The sequence below is a fragment of the Macadamia integrifolia genome, chromosome 14 (genome assembly GCF_013358625.1).
Source record: "Macadamia integrifolia cultivar HAES 741 chromosome 14, SCU_Mint_v3, whole genome shotgun sequence".
Taxonomy (NCBI): domain Eukaryota; kingdom Viridiplantae; phylum Streptophyta; class Magnoliopsida; order Proteales; family Proteaceae; genus Macadamia; species Macadamia integrifolia.
In genome coordinates, this window is record NC_056570.1 from 20,598,731 (window position 1) to 20,619,219 (window position 20,489).

General features: G+C 37.5%; 1 protein-coding gene and 1 non-coding gene across 6 annotated transcripts; both read left to right on the plus strand.

Annotated features, from left to right (window-relative positions):
* Window positions 1-567: 567 nt before the first annotated feature.
* Window positions 568-20,256, plus strand: LOC122061532 (N-alpha-acetyltransferase 40). 5 transcript variants are annotated; one of them, XR_006134668.1, is made up of 9 exons: window positions 570-848; window positions 1,373-1,475; window positions 2,372-2,451; window positions 2,578-2,904; window positions 3,239-3,315; window positions 3,417-3,459; window positions 3,601-3,669; window positions 5,511-5,651; window positions 19,810-20,256. XR_006134668.1 is itself a non-coding variant. In XM_042624823.1 (8 exons), exons 1-8 carry the CDS (start codon window positions 783-785, stop codon window positions 19,446-19,448), a joined length of 870 nt encoding a protein of 289 aa, XP_042480757.1. In that variant the 5' UTR covers window positions 568-782; the 3' UTR covers window positions 19,449-19,715. The 5 variants fall into 5 exon arrangements, 1 of the variants encoding a protein (XP_042480757.1); XR_006134666.1 differs by lacking the exon at window positions 19,810-20,256 and adding an exon at window positions 19,274-19,715; XR_006134665.1 differs by lacking the exon at window positions 19,810-20,256 and adding an exon at window positions 19,344-19,715.
* On the plus strand, window positions 14,890-14,996 carry LOC122062265. Its single transcript, XR_006134887.1, has one exon. It is a non-coding gene; the product is annotated as a small nucleolar RNA R71 (small nucleolar RNA).
* Window positions 20,257-20,489: the final 233 nt, after the last annotated feature.

Consider the following 20,489-nt stretch of genomic DNA (forward strand, 5'->3'; position numbering starts at 1 on the left):
TAAGCTTATTGGATAATGTTTTGGGCTAAGGTTTTGTGAGACCTAAATTGGACTGCATTGAAATAGATAGGACACCAAACTAAAAAACCGAATCATAATCGATATAACTAAAAAAGAAACTAATAACAACCTAAAATTTATAGAAAAACGCATTTTTAAATACATTGACATGATAAATCAAAACCAAATTCAAATCCAACTTTAGTAAGAGAACCAAAATCAACCAAAGCCAATGCATTCTTGTTGATTCATGTTTCGATTTCACTCGTTCTCACACCGAAACCAGCCCGAACCGAACCATTGAGACCCCTAGACCGCAAATAGTTTTAGAGGCCACGTGCCAACTTTTGGAACGCGTAGGAAAAAAGAACCTTAATCTGCCGTCAGATTCGTGACGAGGTGGGGATTTCTTTCCCATATAAATTGCCAAACGAACAAGGAATTGATTCTAATTCGACGTCGGCAAGTGTCATCATCACATGTCCCGTCAAATGTGGGACCAACTCATCGAATGAAAATTCACAAGTGAGTGTGGGAGGCAAAATGATGTATGTGATATTGTGACTAGTGAGGTGACCTTTGTACGATTTTTCTTCTGCGCGCCTCCTAGTCTCGAAGGGCTGAAACCACTCTTAAGAAGTCCTCTCAAGCGTGCTTCGCTCTTTCTCTTTCTCTTTCTCAGTTTCTCCTTATCGATTCTTGTGTCTCGTTGCTTTCGTTCTTCAAGAACGAGAAACGGAGGTCGGACCTCCGAAGGCTACAGAGTGATCGGGGTTGAAGAGATGGAGGCGAAGAGACTTCAAAGTAGCAACAACAACAACAAAGACAAGAAGCTGAAACGGAAAGAGGTTTGCTTTTCTCTTCCATTTTACTCTTCTTTGCCTATTGACCGTAGTGTTATTGACTTAGAATTCAGACGATTTAAGCCGTAACATTTGGAACTGCCTTTTTTTCTTGTAATTATTGTGAATTCTTTTATGAGAGATTCTTTATGTTGTAAGATTTATTGATGTGTAGGAGAATGTGTTTTGATTTTTAGGACTGGTAGATGTATAAAAATCCATGTTTACATTAGTTTCTTATAAAGGTTCAACTTTCTATGGCTTGTGTTATGCTACATTCATAGTTTAATGAAAGCGAAGATGGTTAGAACTGTATAAATTGACTAATAGGATTACTTCTGTATCTACCATGATTATGTTTCTTTGGACCTTTTGGAGGTTTCTTTGTTCCTCCTGTTGTTACTGTTACTGTTACTGTTACTGTGAATGATTTTAGTTTTATACATGGAACTTGGGGATATATGCATAACAGCTCTTAAGATTTGTTGGATGCTCATGGAGCGAAGTTGTGCTTGCTGTGTTTGATATAGGTGCTAGAGAAGAAGAGAGCTATTGATGAAATTATAAAAGCTGCGTATGCTGATAAGGACCATCTAGTTTCGTTTCAACCCTTTCGTCAGTTTGATCGAAATGGTATGTTAGTATAAAACCCCATTCTTGTGTAGTCTAAACAAAAGCAGAAACTAAATTTCTTTTTTTACTGAAGAAATACTTTATTAGTGGCTTGCAAGTGTTCATAGTTTCTGCTTTGTATTCATAATCACATTCCATTGGGTCCATGGGGAGCAAGAACCATCCATGTATGTTAAAAAAAAAAAAAAAAAAAATCCATGTGAATACTATATGGTGGCCAATTATGTATTTACTCTTGTAGAATCAGGATCCTGTCCTTTTCCTCATGTCTATACAGCTTGTTTTCTTGGTGGAGAAGGGGGGGGAGGTAAGCAGGGCCTTTTGATTATCTTCGTACTTTTCTTTTCTAGCATAAAAAATGAATGCTATTTAAATTATGAATGTAATATAATTCTTTTTTGATATATATATATATATATATAATATTATGTGTGTGTGTGTGTGTGTGTGTGTGTGTCTGTGTGTGTACTTGCAGAAGGTACATGCAATACTGCATGTGGCCACAGAAAGAATTTGCTCTGTTTCATCTGATGATCAACATCTCATATTATTGGATTCATTGATGTCTGCTGAAGAATGCTAATATGAATGTCACAGAACCTTTCTTGAATTTAAAATAAGAAAAGCCCTTTCTTGTAGAATGTTAACATCAATGACGCTGAACCTTTCTTGAATTTAAAATAAGAAAAGCCCTTTCTTCTGTTTCACATCTCATGATCAATGTTATCTAGAGCTGATTCATTGAACTACTTTCATATCATTTGCTTATCTTTTTCTTATCTATTATGTGGTAGTGTCCATTGCTCCAAGTCTCTAACAAGCTTTGCATCTCTTCCACAGAAATAATGTACCTTTATAATTTGAAAACAGAATAATGTTCATTTTTAGTATTACAGGTCTGTCTGTGTTCTTGGAATCAGGATCTGGGGAGCACCTATCCTCACACATGAAGCGATATATTCAAAGCCTTCTTAAGGTAGATGGAAGCTACTACATCTGGTTGTTTCTTTATTTCATTGTTTCTTCTTCTTTCCTGCTCAATTTATGCCCTTTTTTTCCTCTCTGGTGATGTGACTTTATGATACTGATCTAAAATTGTTAGGTCAATATGGAGGGACCATATGGACCAGAATGGCATACAGAAGAGAAGGTGAAGCGCAGAGAAATGGTTGCTCCAGAGGCATGCTACATTTTTGTGCGAGCTCCAAATATGTGTGTTAATGAGATATCTCAAAGAGAAGATATGAGAGTAACTAGTGCACATTATATGGGGGAAGGGGACCCTGTTGTAGGTTTTGTACAATACCGCTTTATTGTAGAGGAGGAAGTACCTGTTCTTTATGTTTATGAACTGCAGCTGGAGCCTCAGGTGCAAGGGAGGGGATTAGGGAAGTTTTTAATGCAACTGATTGAGCTAATTGCTCGCAAGGTGGTGAATTTGATTTTTTTTTTCTTGATTATTAAGTTAATTTATTGAACAAAGTTTATCTTCACTGTCTCTTCTTTTGGCTTGTGTCATTTCCGTAGACTCGTTGCTATGAAATGGGATTAATCTCTCATGCTATTTTAGATTTACTTAAACATATTTTGGCTTATTCATAACAAACATATTTTGGCTTATTCATAACAAACATATTTTGGCTTATTCATAACTCTTTTCTGTTTATTAAACATAATCTTAGATTTCTCTTTGATTGAAAACTATGATAGTTTCCATGAATGGCATTTTTGTTGTTGAATCTAATGCTTTACATCTATTGTAGAACCACATGGGTGCTGTGATGTTAACTGTACAAAAGGCAAATTCTTTAGCTTTGAATTTCTACATGAGTAAGCTAAGGTAAATGCTCAACCAGAAGAAGTAAGTTAAAGTAAAGATTTGACTTGGTCTACGCATATATACTATTCCTCTGTGGTTGATAGATGCTCTTGTAAATGCAGATACATTATATCAACAATTTCACCATCAAGAGTTGATCCGTTGGTATGTATTATGTAATCACTAGCTGTAATTTCCACAATATTTGAGTTTGAATGTTATTTCAGCTTATGGTACTGTTGTTTTTATGTGTTTTTCGTTCTTTACTTCACCTTGTTCTGAACGGGGTCTATTATTTCATTACAGATTGGAGCTGAAAAGAGTTATGAGATTCTTTGTAAAGCATTTGATCATGAAGCCAAAGCCAAATTAGAGGTATATTCTTCTGTCTGTTACTATTGTATATGCTATATTTCTTAATTTAAGTCTGATTATGGTAATCTCATCAAATATTTCAGATGTGCATTCACAAAGACATTAATTTTTAAATGCATACAAACACTGGTGCATATATAATGCTGTGCCGTAAGATAAATATTGGCCTTTTCTCCCAAAATTGATAAGAAAACCACTGCCTGGTTTTGGATTGTTTCTTAAATATTGCATTATTTAGCTCTAAAGGTACTCATTCCATGTCAATTTGGTAATAAAAGTTTGCACAATTGAAGGTACTTCTGTCTAGTGTGTGATGTCTTAAACAGTGGATATGAATCTCTTGCTTGGTATCTTAAAATTTTCATGCTCATTAATGCAGCTTCTTAACCAAACACTTTTTGTAGACTAGAGTACTCTTATTATTTTTATTTGTTTTTTTGGTGCCCAGTTACAATGTCAAAACTATTAATGGTCCCTCCAAACCTTTAATCTGGGCGGAAGTTTCCACAACGTTTCCTTTTCCGTAGGACTCATCGATGGATTCCTTCTAGTAAACAAAGCTTATGTTAATCCAGTCCTCACCTTTTTACCTTTGCATTTAAATAGTGAGATGAAATGGCAAACTTTTTAGAGTCAGGATTGGATGTTTTAATCATCTAAATTTGGTTGTTTCATACCAGACCTGCTAGAACTTGTCGAATAGTTTGTCCTGATTCCTGAACTATCTTTCATTATTAATGTAGAACAACAATCACAAGTGATCCTAACCCAGGCAGGATCTGAAATTCTGGCTGAATAGAGAAGATGTCCTCCAAAGGCTTGGTTCTAGCTCTCAAACACTCTCACAGCAAACAAATAAAAGGAAAATAAGAAAAGAAAGAGAATTTGATGGAGGGTCAAGAAGGGGGAAGAAGAACTAGTGAATGGGCATCTCATCCTCAGGTTTAGGCATCTCACCTAGGGCATCTCACCGAACTGCATCCCATAGCATAACAACATATGCCATATATATATATTTCATTAATAAATTCGTGTTCAATGTTGTAACCTTTTACAAACTTATATAGAAGACTCAAAACTGACTCAAACACTAAAGAGGAAAGGCCTAACCCAATCCTTAATTAATTGGGAAACCTAAACTGACTAGAAAACTGAAATAACAAAGGAAATAAACTCAAAACAAGATTCTAACTAAATTAATGAATTAAATCCCATTTTCCTACTTTCTACCCATATTTTAGGCTCATTAAAGTGGTCCATTACAAAGTAAACCCATAGGATCAAAGGCCCAACACATACATAACCCAACCTAAGGCTTATTTGCAATAAAATAAGCCCATTAAGTGATTTATCTGCATCAATTATGTTTATAAGAAAGGCTGTCTTTTACAATTCAAGTTTGTGAGATTCGGTTGACAGTTGCAACCTAGAATGAATTTCATGCACAGCTTCTATGATCCACATATACAAATGTGGTGTGCGATGACATAATTAATCTATTATGGAACTGCAGCTGCCACTCTTTATCTGAATGAAAAGAGGCAGGCACATATAAATAATCATTCACCAAGAAGCTACTTTAAATATAATCATTAGAAGATGCACTAGTTGGCAATCGGAGGTAAAAGTGCGGTTGGGAAGCATTGGGTATCTCCCTGCCAAGCATCTTTAGAAAGTGGGCATGTTCTGTTCGGGAGGGCATATTGCCTCGTTAGCAGCCACTTGTTTGTTGCTCTTAAATACTATTTGTATATCCATTTCTTCCTTCAGATAAGAAGAAAATTATTGAAATATAAACTTGCAACAACTTGCACCTTGAATGCATTGTACTTCGTCAACAGGATTAACAGGCTAATGGTTAATCACACCCAGAAAAGCAACTATTTTGGAGAATAACGATTATTCAGCCTAGTCATGGAGTTTCACAAGGGTTGCATTTCACAATACTACTTGACTACATCTACATGGGGCAACTGCTGGGGGTAGTATCTGAAACTTGAAAGCAGATCTAGTAAAAATTTTTCTTCTTGTTTATGATATATTAATTTTTACTGGTGTTCTCTCATCCTCTTTTTAATTTGGTAGTCATAAAATTTTCAGGATGAAGTCCTTTTATTGCAACATTGATCCTCTTTGTTTATCTGTTAGTTGTATAAATTCAAACATGCTAGTATAACCTTGTATGGTTTTTTGAGAAGTTCAGGCCTTGATCTCAAAACTGCTTATCTATGTGTTCTATTTTGTTTCATAGAGGATTATCATGCAATAATTACTTCTGGCCTGGCCAGGATTGACAGAATCAGTCAGTTCATTCAAGAGGAACTTGTGAGATGACTTAAATCAAAGTTTGTGTGTTCTAAGTCAGAAGTATGGTGTCCAAGGGACCACATGTGGATTGCATGTCAATATGTGCACTGGTGCTATTTTCGTTCCAACTGAGAAAAATAACAAAAATTACTATTATCATCCATATTTGTAGCCTTTGGGGGTGGTGCTGTTTTTAGATTGGAGAATCCTCATCCCCTACATATGGGAACTCATCTGATGCATGAAACCTAATAGCCAAAACAGAAAACTCATCTCTGTTTTAGAGCTTTTTGTAAATATACAGGTAATTTTTCGCTCTTTAATTTAATATGTTGTACATAGTATATGGGTTTTAGCACCTTCTCTTTTCTTATAAAGCTACTTCATTAAAAGGGGGGAAAACGATAATTATGGTGCTGGGTGATCGCTGTCGTGAACGATTCAAAATAAACCCTAACTAAACTATGAGATAGTGGTAAAAAAGGGGTCGAACCCACAGAGAACTAGAAGGCTAAATCTACTAAATTTGAGGTGAACGTTGTTTTGAAAATCAATTTTGTAAAATTCTGAATTTAAATTAAAACTAAATAAACCAATTAAAAAGAACAAGAATTAATGAGAAGAAGCTATCCTTAGGTCTCGAATCCGTTTTAGTATTATTATCAATTTCTGGTTCATATTTCGGTTCACTGAAACTACAAGTTCCAATGCAACCACAAAAACACAATCTTTGTCTACACTAAGCATAACCTATCCTATTAAGCACTATCGTCTATCGCTTTTGCTTAGCATGCTTAGTTTGATTGGTTAAAGACTATCATTAGCGTATTGCAAAAAATCACATGAAATACCATTGTTTGAATAGAATAATTGAATCACAAAAACAAATGCCCTAAACTAATTTAACTATTAAAATCATCCACAATGGAAAGGAGTCTTTAACATCAAACAATCAAGTATGAACTTAAACCAGAAATTAAATAACAATAAACAAAAAATTCATCTAAACCTAAAGATAGAAAAGGAACTTAGCCGCTCATGGTGCTAATGAAAGGAAGCAATGATGATGATGGTGATAAACCATTGGTGTCATGGTAATCCTCTCTGTGCAATGCTGTCCCTGCAAATCTTGTCCTAGAGAATGAGTATGTGTCGCTAGTTCCAAGAGGGAGAGGGAACCGTGTAGCATGGGAGATGGGGTTTTTTAGAAGAATGAGGAATCAGATATATAAGGGTGCATGCTAGCTGATTGGGAGAGAAATTCTAGGGATACCGTTTGCATGGGAGACAAAATAGGGAAAAGAGTGAGAAAGAGTGCGTGGGTGAGAGGGAGAGATTGACTACATTAGGGAATCCGATAGAGAGGGAGCTAACCGTGGGAAAGAAGGACATTAGGAGAGAGAGAGCTAGCTTAGGACAAAGGGAAGAGAGAGAAATGTGGGAGAGAGAGAGAGAACCATGGGTGAAGGGGAGAGATAGGTAAAAAAGAGAGAGAGGGAATGCGTGGGTGAGATAGATGAATTAGATTAGAACAAAAAGAGATAGAGATCAAGTAAAGGAGGGTATTTAGGAGATGGTCAGGACAAGGAGAGATAAAAACATGAGAGAAAGTAGGAGAGGGAGAAGAGAACATTTGGAATAGGGAGAGAGGGAGAACCGTGGGGTTTTCTCTCTCCCTAAATTTCCCTTTTTTAATTTTTAATTTTTTATATTCTCTTCTTCTATTGGAAATTCCAACTTTACCCTTGATCCTTTGCCCTTGCTTCTAAACTGAACCACATCTGTCCATTTAGCATCAAACCCATGCATATCTTTTGAAAGCCCTACAAGCATAAAAATTATATTATGTAGCCAAATTAATCAAATTAATCATAAAACATCCGATTAAAATTAACAATTAAATATTCATTTCATGAATAATTATGATCCGATCACACTCCCCAACTTGCACTTTTTCTCGTCCTCGAGTGAAAGACAATAGAAACTACTCTGATTATCTTGCAATTAGCTTAATGTAACCACTCATAAGCAATTAAGAGCATCATCAATGAATCAATAACAATGATTCTAAATATGCCAACAATTCATCACAAAGTTAAATAAAGAACAACATCCTCATCCATTTTAGCCAACTTTTACCCTTACATTCAAAATCAACCATCGTAGCTAATCATGAAATCCAAGTGCTGTACAAGCCATCACTTTTGTCATGCAACTATCAATTTTTTTTCTTTTTTTCACAATTACTCTGATCTGTGCAATGTTCTGACTTATTAAGCTTTCTAAATAAGCTATCTAGCGAGCTTTTGGTCAATTGCTCTTAAGCCAGATGGCTTTAAGGGATTAGGTGTAGAACACCCCTCGGACTTACTGTAATGCAGGAGTAGATTACAAGAAATTACCCCAGCAGTTTATAACTCCAAACAATACAAATAGGAGCAGGAAACAAAGAAATAAGACCATCTAATAAACCCCCAAGGATACAATACCAATGTAGGAGCAAAACCAGCCCAAAACCCAACCCGATAGGAGAGAGAAAGACCTGATATAGAGCTAGAGAGAGAGGTGCGGCCAGGTTTGTAGGAGTCCGATTGAGCTGCACTCTTGGGCATAGTCCCTAGGGAGGGTACAAAAACCCCCAAAGTTGAGAGGATTCTGACTGCTGGTTGTGAAGTTACAAGCTTTCTTGATTTTCTGACCTAGGAGAAATAATCGCAAGCTTCAGGAGAGAATCAATTCTGGTTTATAACTTGGACAGATCTGAACTTCTGAATACTCACAATAGTCGTATACTTCACTGGCAGTAACTTTAGGACAAAACAGAAAGCTTTAAACAAGAAGAAACAAAGGGAAAAGTGGGGGAGGAGCGGCTGTCTAGGCCTGGGCTTCTCACCCACAGCTATCCCGGCTGTTCTAAGCAATTGACTGTAATTATTCTTTATTCAAATATGAAATTATGAGTACATAGGTTCCTCTATTTATAGAGGGCAAAATAGCAATCAAACTACTACTAGGAGCTAGTTTCCCAATAAGACTAGACACTCTTACTACAACTAGGAATTCAAAATTGGACTAGGAATAATAAACCTATGTAGAAAACAAATAGAGTCCTAAGACAATTTGGACTCGACATACCACTTACTCAACTCGATGGGCCCAATGGCCCACTAATTAATTAAAAACAACTATTAATTATTCCCCTAGCTGATGGGCCCAATTGGCCCTCATTTGTACTTAACCACTCAGGTGGACTAAGGCTAGACCCTTCTTCCTCTCATATTTCCTTCCGTAATGTGCATCTACATCATACTGACTTACCCCAATTAGGCTACAAGTTAAGACAAAGTTTTCAAATTTTGCTCAAATTGTCCAACCTTTTTACGCGAAACTCCGTGTCTGTAACACAGAGATCCGGTTACTCAAAGGGAAGTCTTTTTTTTTTATAGACATTCCACCTGTTTGACTCGAATTTCAATGCTTGTGGCAAAGAATCCCAGTTACTAGGGGGAGGTCATAATGCATGATTTAAACATTTTCAACACGTAAGGCTTGCATAGTTACACAAAGATCATCATAAACATTCACTAAAATGGCAATTTTAGATTCAAAGCAAAAAGTTAACCAACATGGAAGAGTAATAATGTTCTAAGTTTAACTAACTGTTAAATACATCAACACACTTAAAAATCACATGCTATAACTCTTGACAAAGACCTTAAAAGTTCTAGAGTAGAAAAATTAAGCAGAAATAATACCAGAGTTCAAGTTCAAATTATTCATTCAATAAAAAATTCACCCTCACTTCCCAACTTAAATGACATTGTCCCCAATGGCATGGGAAAGAATAACACATAATAAAGCAAGGGGAACAAAGAAAAGCAAAGCAAATGGAAGGAGTAATACAACCCGTTGGAGTGAAGTGCTACTGCTATCATCTGCACTGACATGGCTACGCTCCACTACTAAACCTGAAAAACACAACTAAACAAAAACATGAAGTAAACTGGTGGGTTGCCTCCCACAAGCGCTAAGTTTACCGTCTTCAGCCAGACAAACAGTGGAACTCAAAAGAAATCATAAACCAGATCAATCAAATCAATAGACTCAACAACCTGGCCATTAGTAATACCATCCACATAAGGTTTAAGGCGCTGCCCATTAACCTGAAAAGTGTGCCCCGTTTTAGGATCTTGAATTGTAATAGCACCATGGGGAGACACTTTAGTGACCACAAAGGGGCCATCCCATTGAGAGCGAAGCTTACCAGGAAAGAGGCATAGCTTGGAATTGAAAAGCCAAATTTTCTGGTTAACTTCAAAAGACTTCCGGACAATATGTTTATCATGAAATGCCTTTGTCGTAGCCTTATAAATATATGCGCTCTCATACCCATCATTGCGCATTTCTTCCAACCCCAAAAGTTGAAGACAACGGTCGGAACCAGCTTTGACCATATCAAAATTAAATGTTTTATTGGCCCATAAAGCACGGTGTTCCAACTCAACAAATAAGTGACAAGCTTTCCCAAATATCAATCGGTAAGGGGACATGCTAATAGGAGTCTTTTAAGCAGTACGGTAGGCCCACAATGCATCATCTAGTCCCAAAGATCAATCTTTCATGTCAGGCCTAACCGTTTTCTCAAGAATGCGCTTGATCTCCCTATTGGACACCTCTACTTGACCACTGGTCTGCAGATGATAAGGCATGACAATCTTATGAGTAATAGAATACTTCCGCAGTACAGCCCCGAAATTCCAATGCTTAAGATGGGAGACACCATTACTAATGATGGCACGTGGAAATCCAAAACGACTAAAATGTGACTCTGTACAAACTTAACTACTACCTTGTGATCATTGATCATTGGTTCTCATGGCCATTGCTTTAACCCATTTGGACACATAATCTACTACAACCAAAATGTACTCAAAGCCGAAAGATGGAGGGAAAGGTCCCATGAAATCTATGCCCAACACATCAAAGATCTCAACAACAAGAATATGATTAAGGGGCATCATGTCTCTATGAGACATATTTTCGACTTTCTGACACTGGACACAGTTGCAACAAAACTCATGGGAATCTCTAAAGATAGTAGGCCAAAAGAAACCACTATGTAAAACCTTGGCAGCAGTTTCTTGCCACTAAAATGCCCTCCACATGCAAGGGTGTGACAAAAGGTAAGGATACTATGAAACTCACTCTTTGGGACACAACGATGGATAATCTTGTCAGGACAATACTTAAACAACTTAGATCCTCCCAATAATAGAACTTCAGCTGTGAGAAGAATATATCTTTCTCTTGCTTACTCCAACCATCGGGAAGCTTCCCAACAACCAGGTAGTACACTGTATGTGCAAACCAAGGAGAAGGCATATGAGAAATCGTAAATAATTGCTCATCAGGAAATGAATCTCTAACCAACTTAGTGGCGGAGGGTGACTCAACTAAGATCCTAGACAGATGATTTGCTACCACATTCTCGAAACCTTTCTTGTCCTGAATTTCTAAATCTAATTCTTGTAACAAAAGAAACCATCTAATCAACCTAGGTTTGGTGTCTTTCTTAGTAAGTAAATGCCTAAGAGCAGCGTGATCAGTATACACCACAACCTTGGATCCAAGGAGATGAGATCGGAATTTATCAATAGCAAACACAACTGCTAGTAATTCTTTCTCAGTGGTAGTATAATTTAATTGAGCTTCTGAGAAGGTCTTACTAGCATAATATATGACAATAGGTTTTTGTCATCTCTCTGTCCTAACATAGCTCCAACAACATAGTTAGATGTATCACACATAATATCAAATGGCAACGACTAATCCAGGGGCTGGATTATGGGTGCTGCAGACAATAAAGCTCTAATGGTATGGAAGGCTCGAAGGCAGTCATCATCAAAGATAAAATGAGCATCTTTGGCAAGCAAATTATACAAAGGTCTAGATATAGGACTAAAGTCCTTAATGAACCACCTATAGAAGCCTGCATGGCCTAAAAATGAATGGACCTGCTGAACAGAAGTGGGAGGGGGGAGTTTAGCAATCAAATCAACCTTGGCCTTATCAACCTCTATCCCACGTTTGGACACAATGTGACCTAGAACGATGCCGTCTTGAACCATAAAATGGCTCTTCTCCCAACTCAAAATCAGATTTGTCTCTATACAATGTTTCAAAACTTTGGTAAATTTTAAGAGACAATGATCAAAGGAAGACCCAAACATAGAGAAATCATCCATGAAAACCTCGAGAAAATCTCCCACCATGTCAGAAAAGATAGACATCATGCACCTTTGAAAGGTGGCGGGTGCATTACATAACCCAAAGGGCATCCGTCAGAAAGCGAATATACCATAAGGGCACATGAAAGTGGTTTTCTCTTGGTTTTCAGGACACACATCGACCTGATTATAATCTGAATAGCCATCTAAGAAATATAAATGGCTTTGGCCTGCTAATTTCTTTAGTATCTGATCAATGAACGGCAAAGGAAAGTGATCCTTACGGGTGACAAAATTCAATCTCCGATAATTAATGCATACCCGCCAACCTGTGGTTGTGCAAGTAGGGACCTTATCACCTTGGTCGTTCTCCTACCCGACTTCTTAGGCACAACTTGAGTGGGACTCACCCACTCACTATCAGAGATGGGATAAATAATGCCTGCATCTAACCATTTCACCACCTCTTTCTTGATAACTTTGCGCATGTTAGGATTCAATCTCCTTTGCGCATCCTGGAAAGGTTTAGCACCATCATCACAATAGATATGATGCATACGAATTGATGGGCTAATACCTTTCAAATCAGCCACGGACCATCCAATGGCAGCCTTATGTTCATTGAGAACATCTAGCAGTTTGCTTTCTTGATCAGGTGTCAAATTGGAAGCAATGATAACAGGGAGTGTCTCATTAAATACCAAGAAAGCATATTTAATGAATCTGGCAATGGTTTAAGCTCTGACACTGGTGGAGACTCAATAGAACTCAATGTTGGCTTCTCTGCCAAAGGAGGAAGGGACTCAAACTTGATAGTCCAAGGAGGACGATCGGAAAAGGTAGGAGCATCTAACAGAGCATTGACCTCAGCAGTGTAAGAATCAACATCAAAATCATCACCTCCAAAGAAGGTCAAACACTGCTGCATTGGGTCATTTGCTAATATCACTGGAGTGTACTCTGCTACCACCTCATCTATCACATCAACGGAGAAGCACTCATCCTCACGTTGGGGCCCTAAAGAAGCATTGAAGATGTTCAATCGGAGCTTCTTATTACCAAAGGAAATGTCCATTGCACCTGATCTACAATTGATGCATGCATTGGTAGTGGCCAAGAATGGACACCCTAAGATTATCGACTGTGGTTTTCCATTAGTAGGTGCTTCCATGTCAAGAACAAGGAAATCTATAGGAAAATAAAGCTCATCAACCTTAACTAATACATTCTCAACACAACCTCTAGGGACTTTGATTGAACGGTCAACAAGTTGGAGAATAACCTCTATAGGATTCAATTTTTCGAACCCAAAATGATCACAAACTGAACTAGGTAAAATATTCCCACTCGCCCCTAGATCAAGGAGAGCACGCTCAATGGGAAAGTTCCCAATGGTGAAAGATATGAGAGGTGCTCCTGGATCCTTAAGCTTAGGGGGATGCTTGTTGGACAGGACAACACTCACTTGCTCAGTAAGTTAGACAGTTTTTGGAATGTGGGTCTTCAGCTTACGCTTTTGAGTACATAAATCTTTTAAGAACTTAACATAAGCTGGAACTTGCTTTATGGCATCTAGAAGGAAGGTTGATCTGGACTTGTTTGAACAATTTCATCATCTCTTCCATTCTTGAATCCTTCTTGCCAATGCACAAAAAGGAGATTCTAAACAAGAGGGAAAAGGGGCTTTAGGTATATAAACATTAGGATTACTGCCTCCCCCAACTTGTTCAATCTCATCATCCTTAGAAGCTGGTGGAACTTCAGGACTGGGGTCTAGACTCATCTCTTTCTCAGAATTCTCTGCAAGGGAATTCTGTTCAGGTGTTCCCAATACTCGGCCATTCCTTAGGGTCATGACTGCCTGGGCTTGTTAATGGAAAACTCGATTGCTAGGTTGACTCTTAGGATTTCCTACCACTTGACTTGGTAGTTGACCTTCCTCTCTCCTACTGATGGCATTAGCTAACTGACCCAATAGAGTTTCTAACTTAGTGAGGGATTGAGTATGGGAGTGTAAGAGCTATGTGTTTTGGTCCAACCTATTCAAGGCACGCATCAACTTTTCCTCTAATGATGAATTCATAGGCGGTGGAGGAGGTGGTTGCTGCACATCTCTCTAGGCAGTCTGCTGATTGGAAAAATTTTGCTTATATGGTAGATTTTGGAAATTATTGGGTTGTTTCCATCCAAAATTGGGGTGATTCCTCCAACCAGGGTTATAGGTCTGGGAATATGGGTCATTACCTGTTTAGAGAAACTCTGGGCATCCTATGCATGTTCTTGAACATATTCAAGGAATTGCACAAGTTGAGGGCAATCACCCACATAATGTGCAAGATTGGCACAAAGAGCGCACACATCCTAATAAGTGGGAGCTGGGGTAGATTACCTAAAATTCTGCCCCATGGACAGTAAGCGGTCAAGCTTTTTAGAAAGCATGTCCACTCTGGTGTTTATGGCCACAGATTGGCCTACCTCATAGAGGCCACAAATTGGCCTATCTCATAAAGGCCACCTCTCTTTTGGGATCCACATGATGTAGGGAATTTTCACTGAGAGTTTCAAATAGTTTCTATGCCTCATCCTCACTTTTATGCATAAAAGTGCCTCCATAGGAAGTATCAACCATTGTCTATGTCTATCTGTCAGCCCATCATAGAAACATTGGACCAACTGCCACTTAGGTAGAACATGATGGGGGCACTTTCTAATTAGATCCTTAAGTCTCTCCCAGGTCTCATGGAATTGTTCACCATCAACTTGTGAAAAACTAGTGATGGATCGCCTGATTTGGTTAGTCCTACCTATAGGAAAGTACTTCTTTAGGAGCTCCTGTTGCATTCGGGCCCAGGTCTCAATCACTATAGAATCCGAAGAATTAAGCCATTGTTTGGCTTTATCCTTAAGGGACAATGGGAACAAGGTCAACCTAAGGGCATCTACAGAAAAATTCTGAATTTTGACAGTGGAGCATTTCGCCAAAAATTCATCCAGGTGCTTGTAGGGTTCCTTATTATTAAGTCCATAGAAAGATGGCATCTGAATGATATTGGACTTGATCTCATATTGGGCGACCTAAACAGCAGGAACCTGAATACAAGAGGTAGATGTAAAAGTCAATGGGGGTAAAGTGTTCACTCAATGGGCGTCTTATAGGTCCATTCTCCTCTGCCATTTTATTTTTCCAAATTAAACGCAAACTTCTCTCAATTTCAAGGTCCAAATTGGTCAGGTTGGGATGACAAGAACGACGACTATGCATTAACTACCAACAATCACGAAAATAAAATAAAATAACTAAAAAGAAAAGTTAATACTAGGCTGTGTGAGAGAGTTGAATGCAAATTCAACGAGTTGGGTTGGAATATTTGGCTTTCACCTAGGAGACCCGGGTTCAATTCCCGACAATGGAATCAGGTGAAGAAAGTGCACTCTTCTTTGCTCTACAAACTGGGCTACCTGCAAAACAAAATAAAAACAACTTAGGCTGATCTAAACTTAAACTAAAGAAGATAAAAAAATCTGAAATTAAAACTAAAACAATATAAGACAAAACAACTAAATCAATCTTAGCAAACCATGCTTCGGATCCTTGGCAACGACACCAAATTTGATCGCTGTTGTGAACGAATCAAAATAAACCCTAACTAAACTATGAGATGGTGGTAAGAAAGGGGTCGAACCCACAAAGAACTAGAAGGCTAAATCTACTAAAATTAAGGTGAACGTTGTTTTGAAAATCAATTTTGTAAAATTCTGAATTTATATTAAAACTAAATAAACCAATTAACAAGAACAGGAATTAATGAGAAGAAGCTATCCTTAGGTCTCGAATCCGTTTTGGTATTATTACCAATTTCTGGTTCATACTTCACTTGCAACCACAAAAACACAATCTTTGACTACACTAAGCATAACCTGTCTTGTCAAGCACTATCGTCTATCGCTTTCGCTTAGCACGCTTAGTTTGATTGGTTAAAGGCTATCATTAGCGTATTGCCAAAATCACATGAAATACCATTGCTTGAATAGAATAATTGAATCACAAAAACAAATGTCCTAAACTAATTTAACTATTAAAATCATCCACAATGGGAATGAGTCTTTAACATCAAACAATCAAGTATGAACTTAAACCAGAAATTAAATAACAATAAACCAAAACTTCATCTAAACCTAAAGATAGAAAAGGAACTTAGCCGCTCATGGTGCTAATTCGGATATATGAGGGTGCATGCTAGCTGTTTGGGAGAGAAATTCTAGGGATGCCGTGGGCATGGGAGACAAAATAGAGAAAAGAGTGAGAAAGACTGCGTGGGTGAGAGGGAGAGATTGACTAGATTAGGGAATCTGATAGAGAGGGAGCTGACCGTGGGAAAGAAGGACATTAGTAGAGAGAGCGAGAGAGAGAGAGAGAGAGCTAGCTTAGGACAAAGTGAAGAGAGAGAGAAACGTGGGAGAGGGGAATTAGGAGGGAGAGAGAACCGTGGGTGAAGGGGAGAGATAGGGAAAAAAGAGAGAGGGAATGTGTGGGTGAGATAGATGAATTAGAGTAGGATAGAAAGAGATAGAGATCGGCTAGAGGAGGGTATTTAGGAGATAGTCAGGACAAGGAGAGAGAAAAAAATGAGAGAAAGTAGGAGAGGGAGAAGAGAACGTGTGGAATAGGGAGAGAGGGAGAACCGTGGGGTTTTCTCTCTCCCTAAATTTTCCTTTTTTATTGTTTTATTTTTTATATTCTCTTCTTCTCTTGGAAATTCCAACTCTGCCCTTGCTTCTAAGACTGAACCACATCCGTCCATTTAGCATCAAGCCCATGCATATCTTTCGAAAACCCCGCAAGCATAAAAATCATATTATGTAGCCAAATTAATCATGAAACATCCAATTAAAATATTCATTTCATGAATAATTACAACCCCGATCAGTGGGTATCAGTTTCACTCCTTTTTACTAAATATACAATTTTAGTGCATAGTTTGGGAGGGAAAATTAAATCCAGAGTTTTTCTATGGTTTTTTGGTTACTGGAAATTGAGTAAATATAATTAAGTAGCACTATCACTACCATATAAATGAGCTAAAGAAGTCCAATAGTAAGAAACTTAATCTGGGTTTTAATGTGGACTCTTAATGCCATACTTTTACACTGTAATTCTTGTGGAATATTTGATAATGGTCATGTGATCTAGCTGAATACTTGTGTGCTACACATAATGTGTTCCATTATAGGTGATAAAACATTTGAATAATCATTATATAGCTTCATTTCGAAGTTACAGAAACAAAAGCAATGACTGTAGTGGGAGAGTCAGAGTTGGAAAGAGGATTCCTCACTTTTCTTTCTCTCATTCAAAACCATGCATAAGACTTTCATCTCGCATTGTTTTTAAGTGATACAAGAAAGAAGATGAGATCTTTCTTTTTTGATTACCTAAATCAGACTTTACCCAAAATTTCCTGGTTCACCCCGACATTATCCTCCTGTCCGAATGTTGATGCACTAAGGTCAGAGCGTGAGCTCCATCTTAATATTGCTGGTATTTTGGTTAAAATATTACATTTTGATATTCCATTCAGCTATTATTTTTATTGCAATGATCACATTTACATGTAACCATTTTCAGCACAAGAATAGAGAAAAAGTGAAGCGAATGGTGTGTAGTCATTATCTTTTTTATTCTCTAATAAATTCTTGCAATATTTTTAGATTTTTTTCTGGGCCTTTGAGTCGGTTTGGGCCTATGGATCAGTGGTCTGAAAGATTTAATCTCCCAATCTCATGATCTGACCTAGAATCTTGATTAAAAACCATGGACTATTTGGTATTTTTGTGGTCAGACACTGATCCAACTGCACTGTCCAAAGCTCTGCATAAACACGTTATTCCCCTCATTTAACTGGACTCATCTCAGCTAAGGCTTATAAACACTATTTGGGTTGGTTTCACCAATAACCTGTTCTGCAATTTGATCCAATTCGGGGCTATGTATCTTTTGTGACATCACTCCTTTTTCATGAGCAGAGTCATTGATCTTTGTTCTGTCTGGGAAAACCATCTGATTAATCTTCCATCATCTTGTTACTTCTTGGTGCTACACTTGAATGTTCCGGGAAATTTGTTCGTCTCTGAATCCATCTTTTCTAGCCTTGCCACTAAAATATGTTATTAACAGATGCATCTCGGCTACATTTGCTTTATTTTTTCATTGTTTAATATGCGCAATGTTTTGCTCCCTAGGGGTGGCTCTCTCATATTTAATTACCCCTTCAATTTTGGTTTTATGGGATGCCTTAGCAGACAGCAAACTAGGAATCTAGGAGTGCCTCACTGCTTATTGACAGCTCAGATCCTATGGATCTTTTAATTCCTTTTTATTATGATTGCTCCAAGACAATGAAAATGGATTTCCTGGGTATCTACTGTTTATCAATCTTAACTACTCTTTCATGCCTACAAGATTGTAGTCCATGCCCTGTTTTATTTCACTTACTAACAACTTTTGATTCTACAAGATTCATCATGATTCTGATTCAGCACTGCCTTTTCTAGTCTCATCAATCAAAACTACTTGATCAGCAAGAACATATACCATGGAGCCTCCTCTTGTTTGCTAGAGCCAAGTAAAATACCCATTCATGCTTTTAATATCAAGGTTGATTGATGATATGGTTCAATGATACAATATCAAAGTCTTTTCATTGGTCATAACTTTGGAAAATCCTTAGGAAAATGAATGCAAGGTAATCAACCTGCCTATCAAAACCAAACATGTGGAAGGATGGAGTTTGGTTATTCATCCTCCTGTTTCCTACTTCATTGACCAATTTTTAACTTGAAGGATTGAGACTGACCAAAGATCTTGTCATGCTGCCCATTAATTAGTGAGTTCTTCAATTTTTCTTGAACTGATGTAGGATCAGAACATTAAATGAATCATTAATCTAAAAAATCTTCTTGGTCTGCCTAGGTGGTATCATTAGGTGACTAAGATCTCCCTGACCTATTGGGTTTAATTGGAAAAGGTTTCTAAATTCATTTTTCTGAGTTTTCTTGTCATCAATGGCTAGGGTATCACATGAAGATAGTAATAAACAATGTGATCAGTGAAGCTCTTTACCTGCTTGCTTTTATGAATAGGGTGTAAGAAGGGGAGTCGGGAGATCAGATCGATTCTATGAGGTTTGGCTGGCTTCTAACCTTACTGCAACGTCTTCTAGGATTGCGGCAGCTCCTGCTAAATAGGTCCATCTTCAACAAAGCCTTGTCTCTGAATTGTCATATCTGCTACACATGGACATTTTAATCATCCCTTCCAAATCATCCTTCCACAATGAATTTTGTGATATTTTCTTTCCTTGGATATATTATTATTAATGGACTCAACAAAGCCTTATCTATTCTCCTATGGATAGGCCAAGTTTGTGTTGATATTATATAGTTTTCAGATATTTTGTACAGATTAACATATTTAATGCTTTATACATTGTTCTATGAATATTTGTACAGAAATGTCTTATAACATTTCTTTTATACATTCCCAAAATTTTCCCATGGCGGCTATTGCAATTCTCAATTTTGATGTTTGTCCTCTTACTTTGTGCAGCTTGGCATAGCAGTTAACTAATCTATAGGTTTTAGATACATGCAGAGATGAAATGGTTAAATAAGATGGACAGGATCATAAAGTGAGAATCCACATACATCATCCTATTGAAGGCAGAATATTTCTCCGTTAAACAAGGTCATAAGATGATTGATGTCATATCTTTGTATTGGGTAGATTGGCCAAAAGCATCAATGAAGAGACTGAAAATTCTCTGGCTGAAAACCTGGGGTATTCAAGATTATACTGGAGAAACAAAAAATTAAAAAATTTCCTATCCATGAAAGAATGCTTCTGTCAGAACTGCAGGCACCTTATGAATGAATTAATCCTTCATTGAATACCTAGTTGTTGAATAAATGAAAAACAACTGTAGATCAAAAGATGAATTACTAAAAATTGTATCCTTTGTTGCTGTCTAATGAAGAGAGCAGTTTTCTTGGGACTCTGCTGCCTTAAATGAACTTTGATTGACTATGACAAATGTTTTTCTGGTGGCATTTCATTAGCATATCTTATGAAAGAAGTATCTTTGAACTGTATCATCAGATTACGGGTCGCATTGTCAAGACATAGATGGCGAAGGGACTTTTTAATCATTAAAATTGAAGTTGAATACTCAGGCCCCTTGCCAAGGTGATCCATTTTTTTAAATTGTGGTCACCATGAAGATGACTGGT

Coding starts and splice junctions, on each gene's coding strand:
- LOC122061532 (XM_042624823.1), top strand. CDS start 783: ATGGAGGCGAAGAGACTTCAAAGTAGCAACAACAACAACAAAGACAAG. Junction 3,460..3,600: donor CATCAAGAGTTGATCCGTTG/GTATGTATTATG, acceptor ATTTCATTACAG/ATTGGAGCTGAAAAGAGTTA. Junction 3,670..19,343: donor AAGCCAAAGCCAAATTAGAG/GTATATTCTTCT, acceptor TTTTATGAATAG/GGTGTAAGAAGGGGAGTCGG.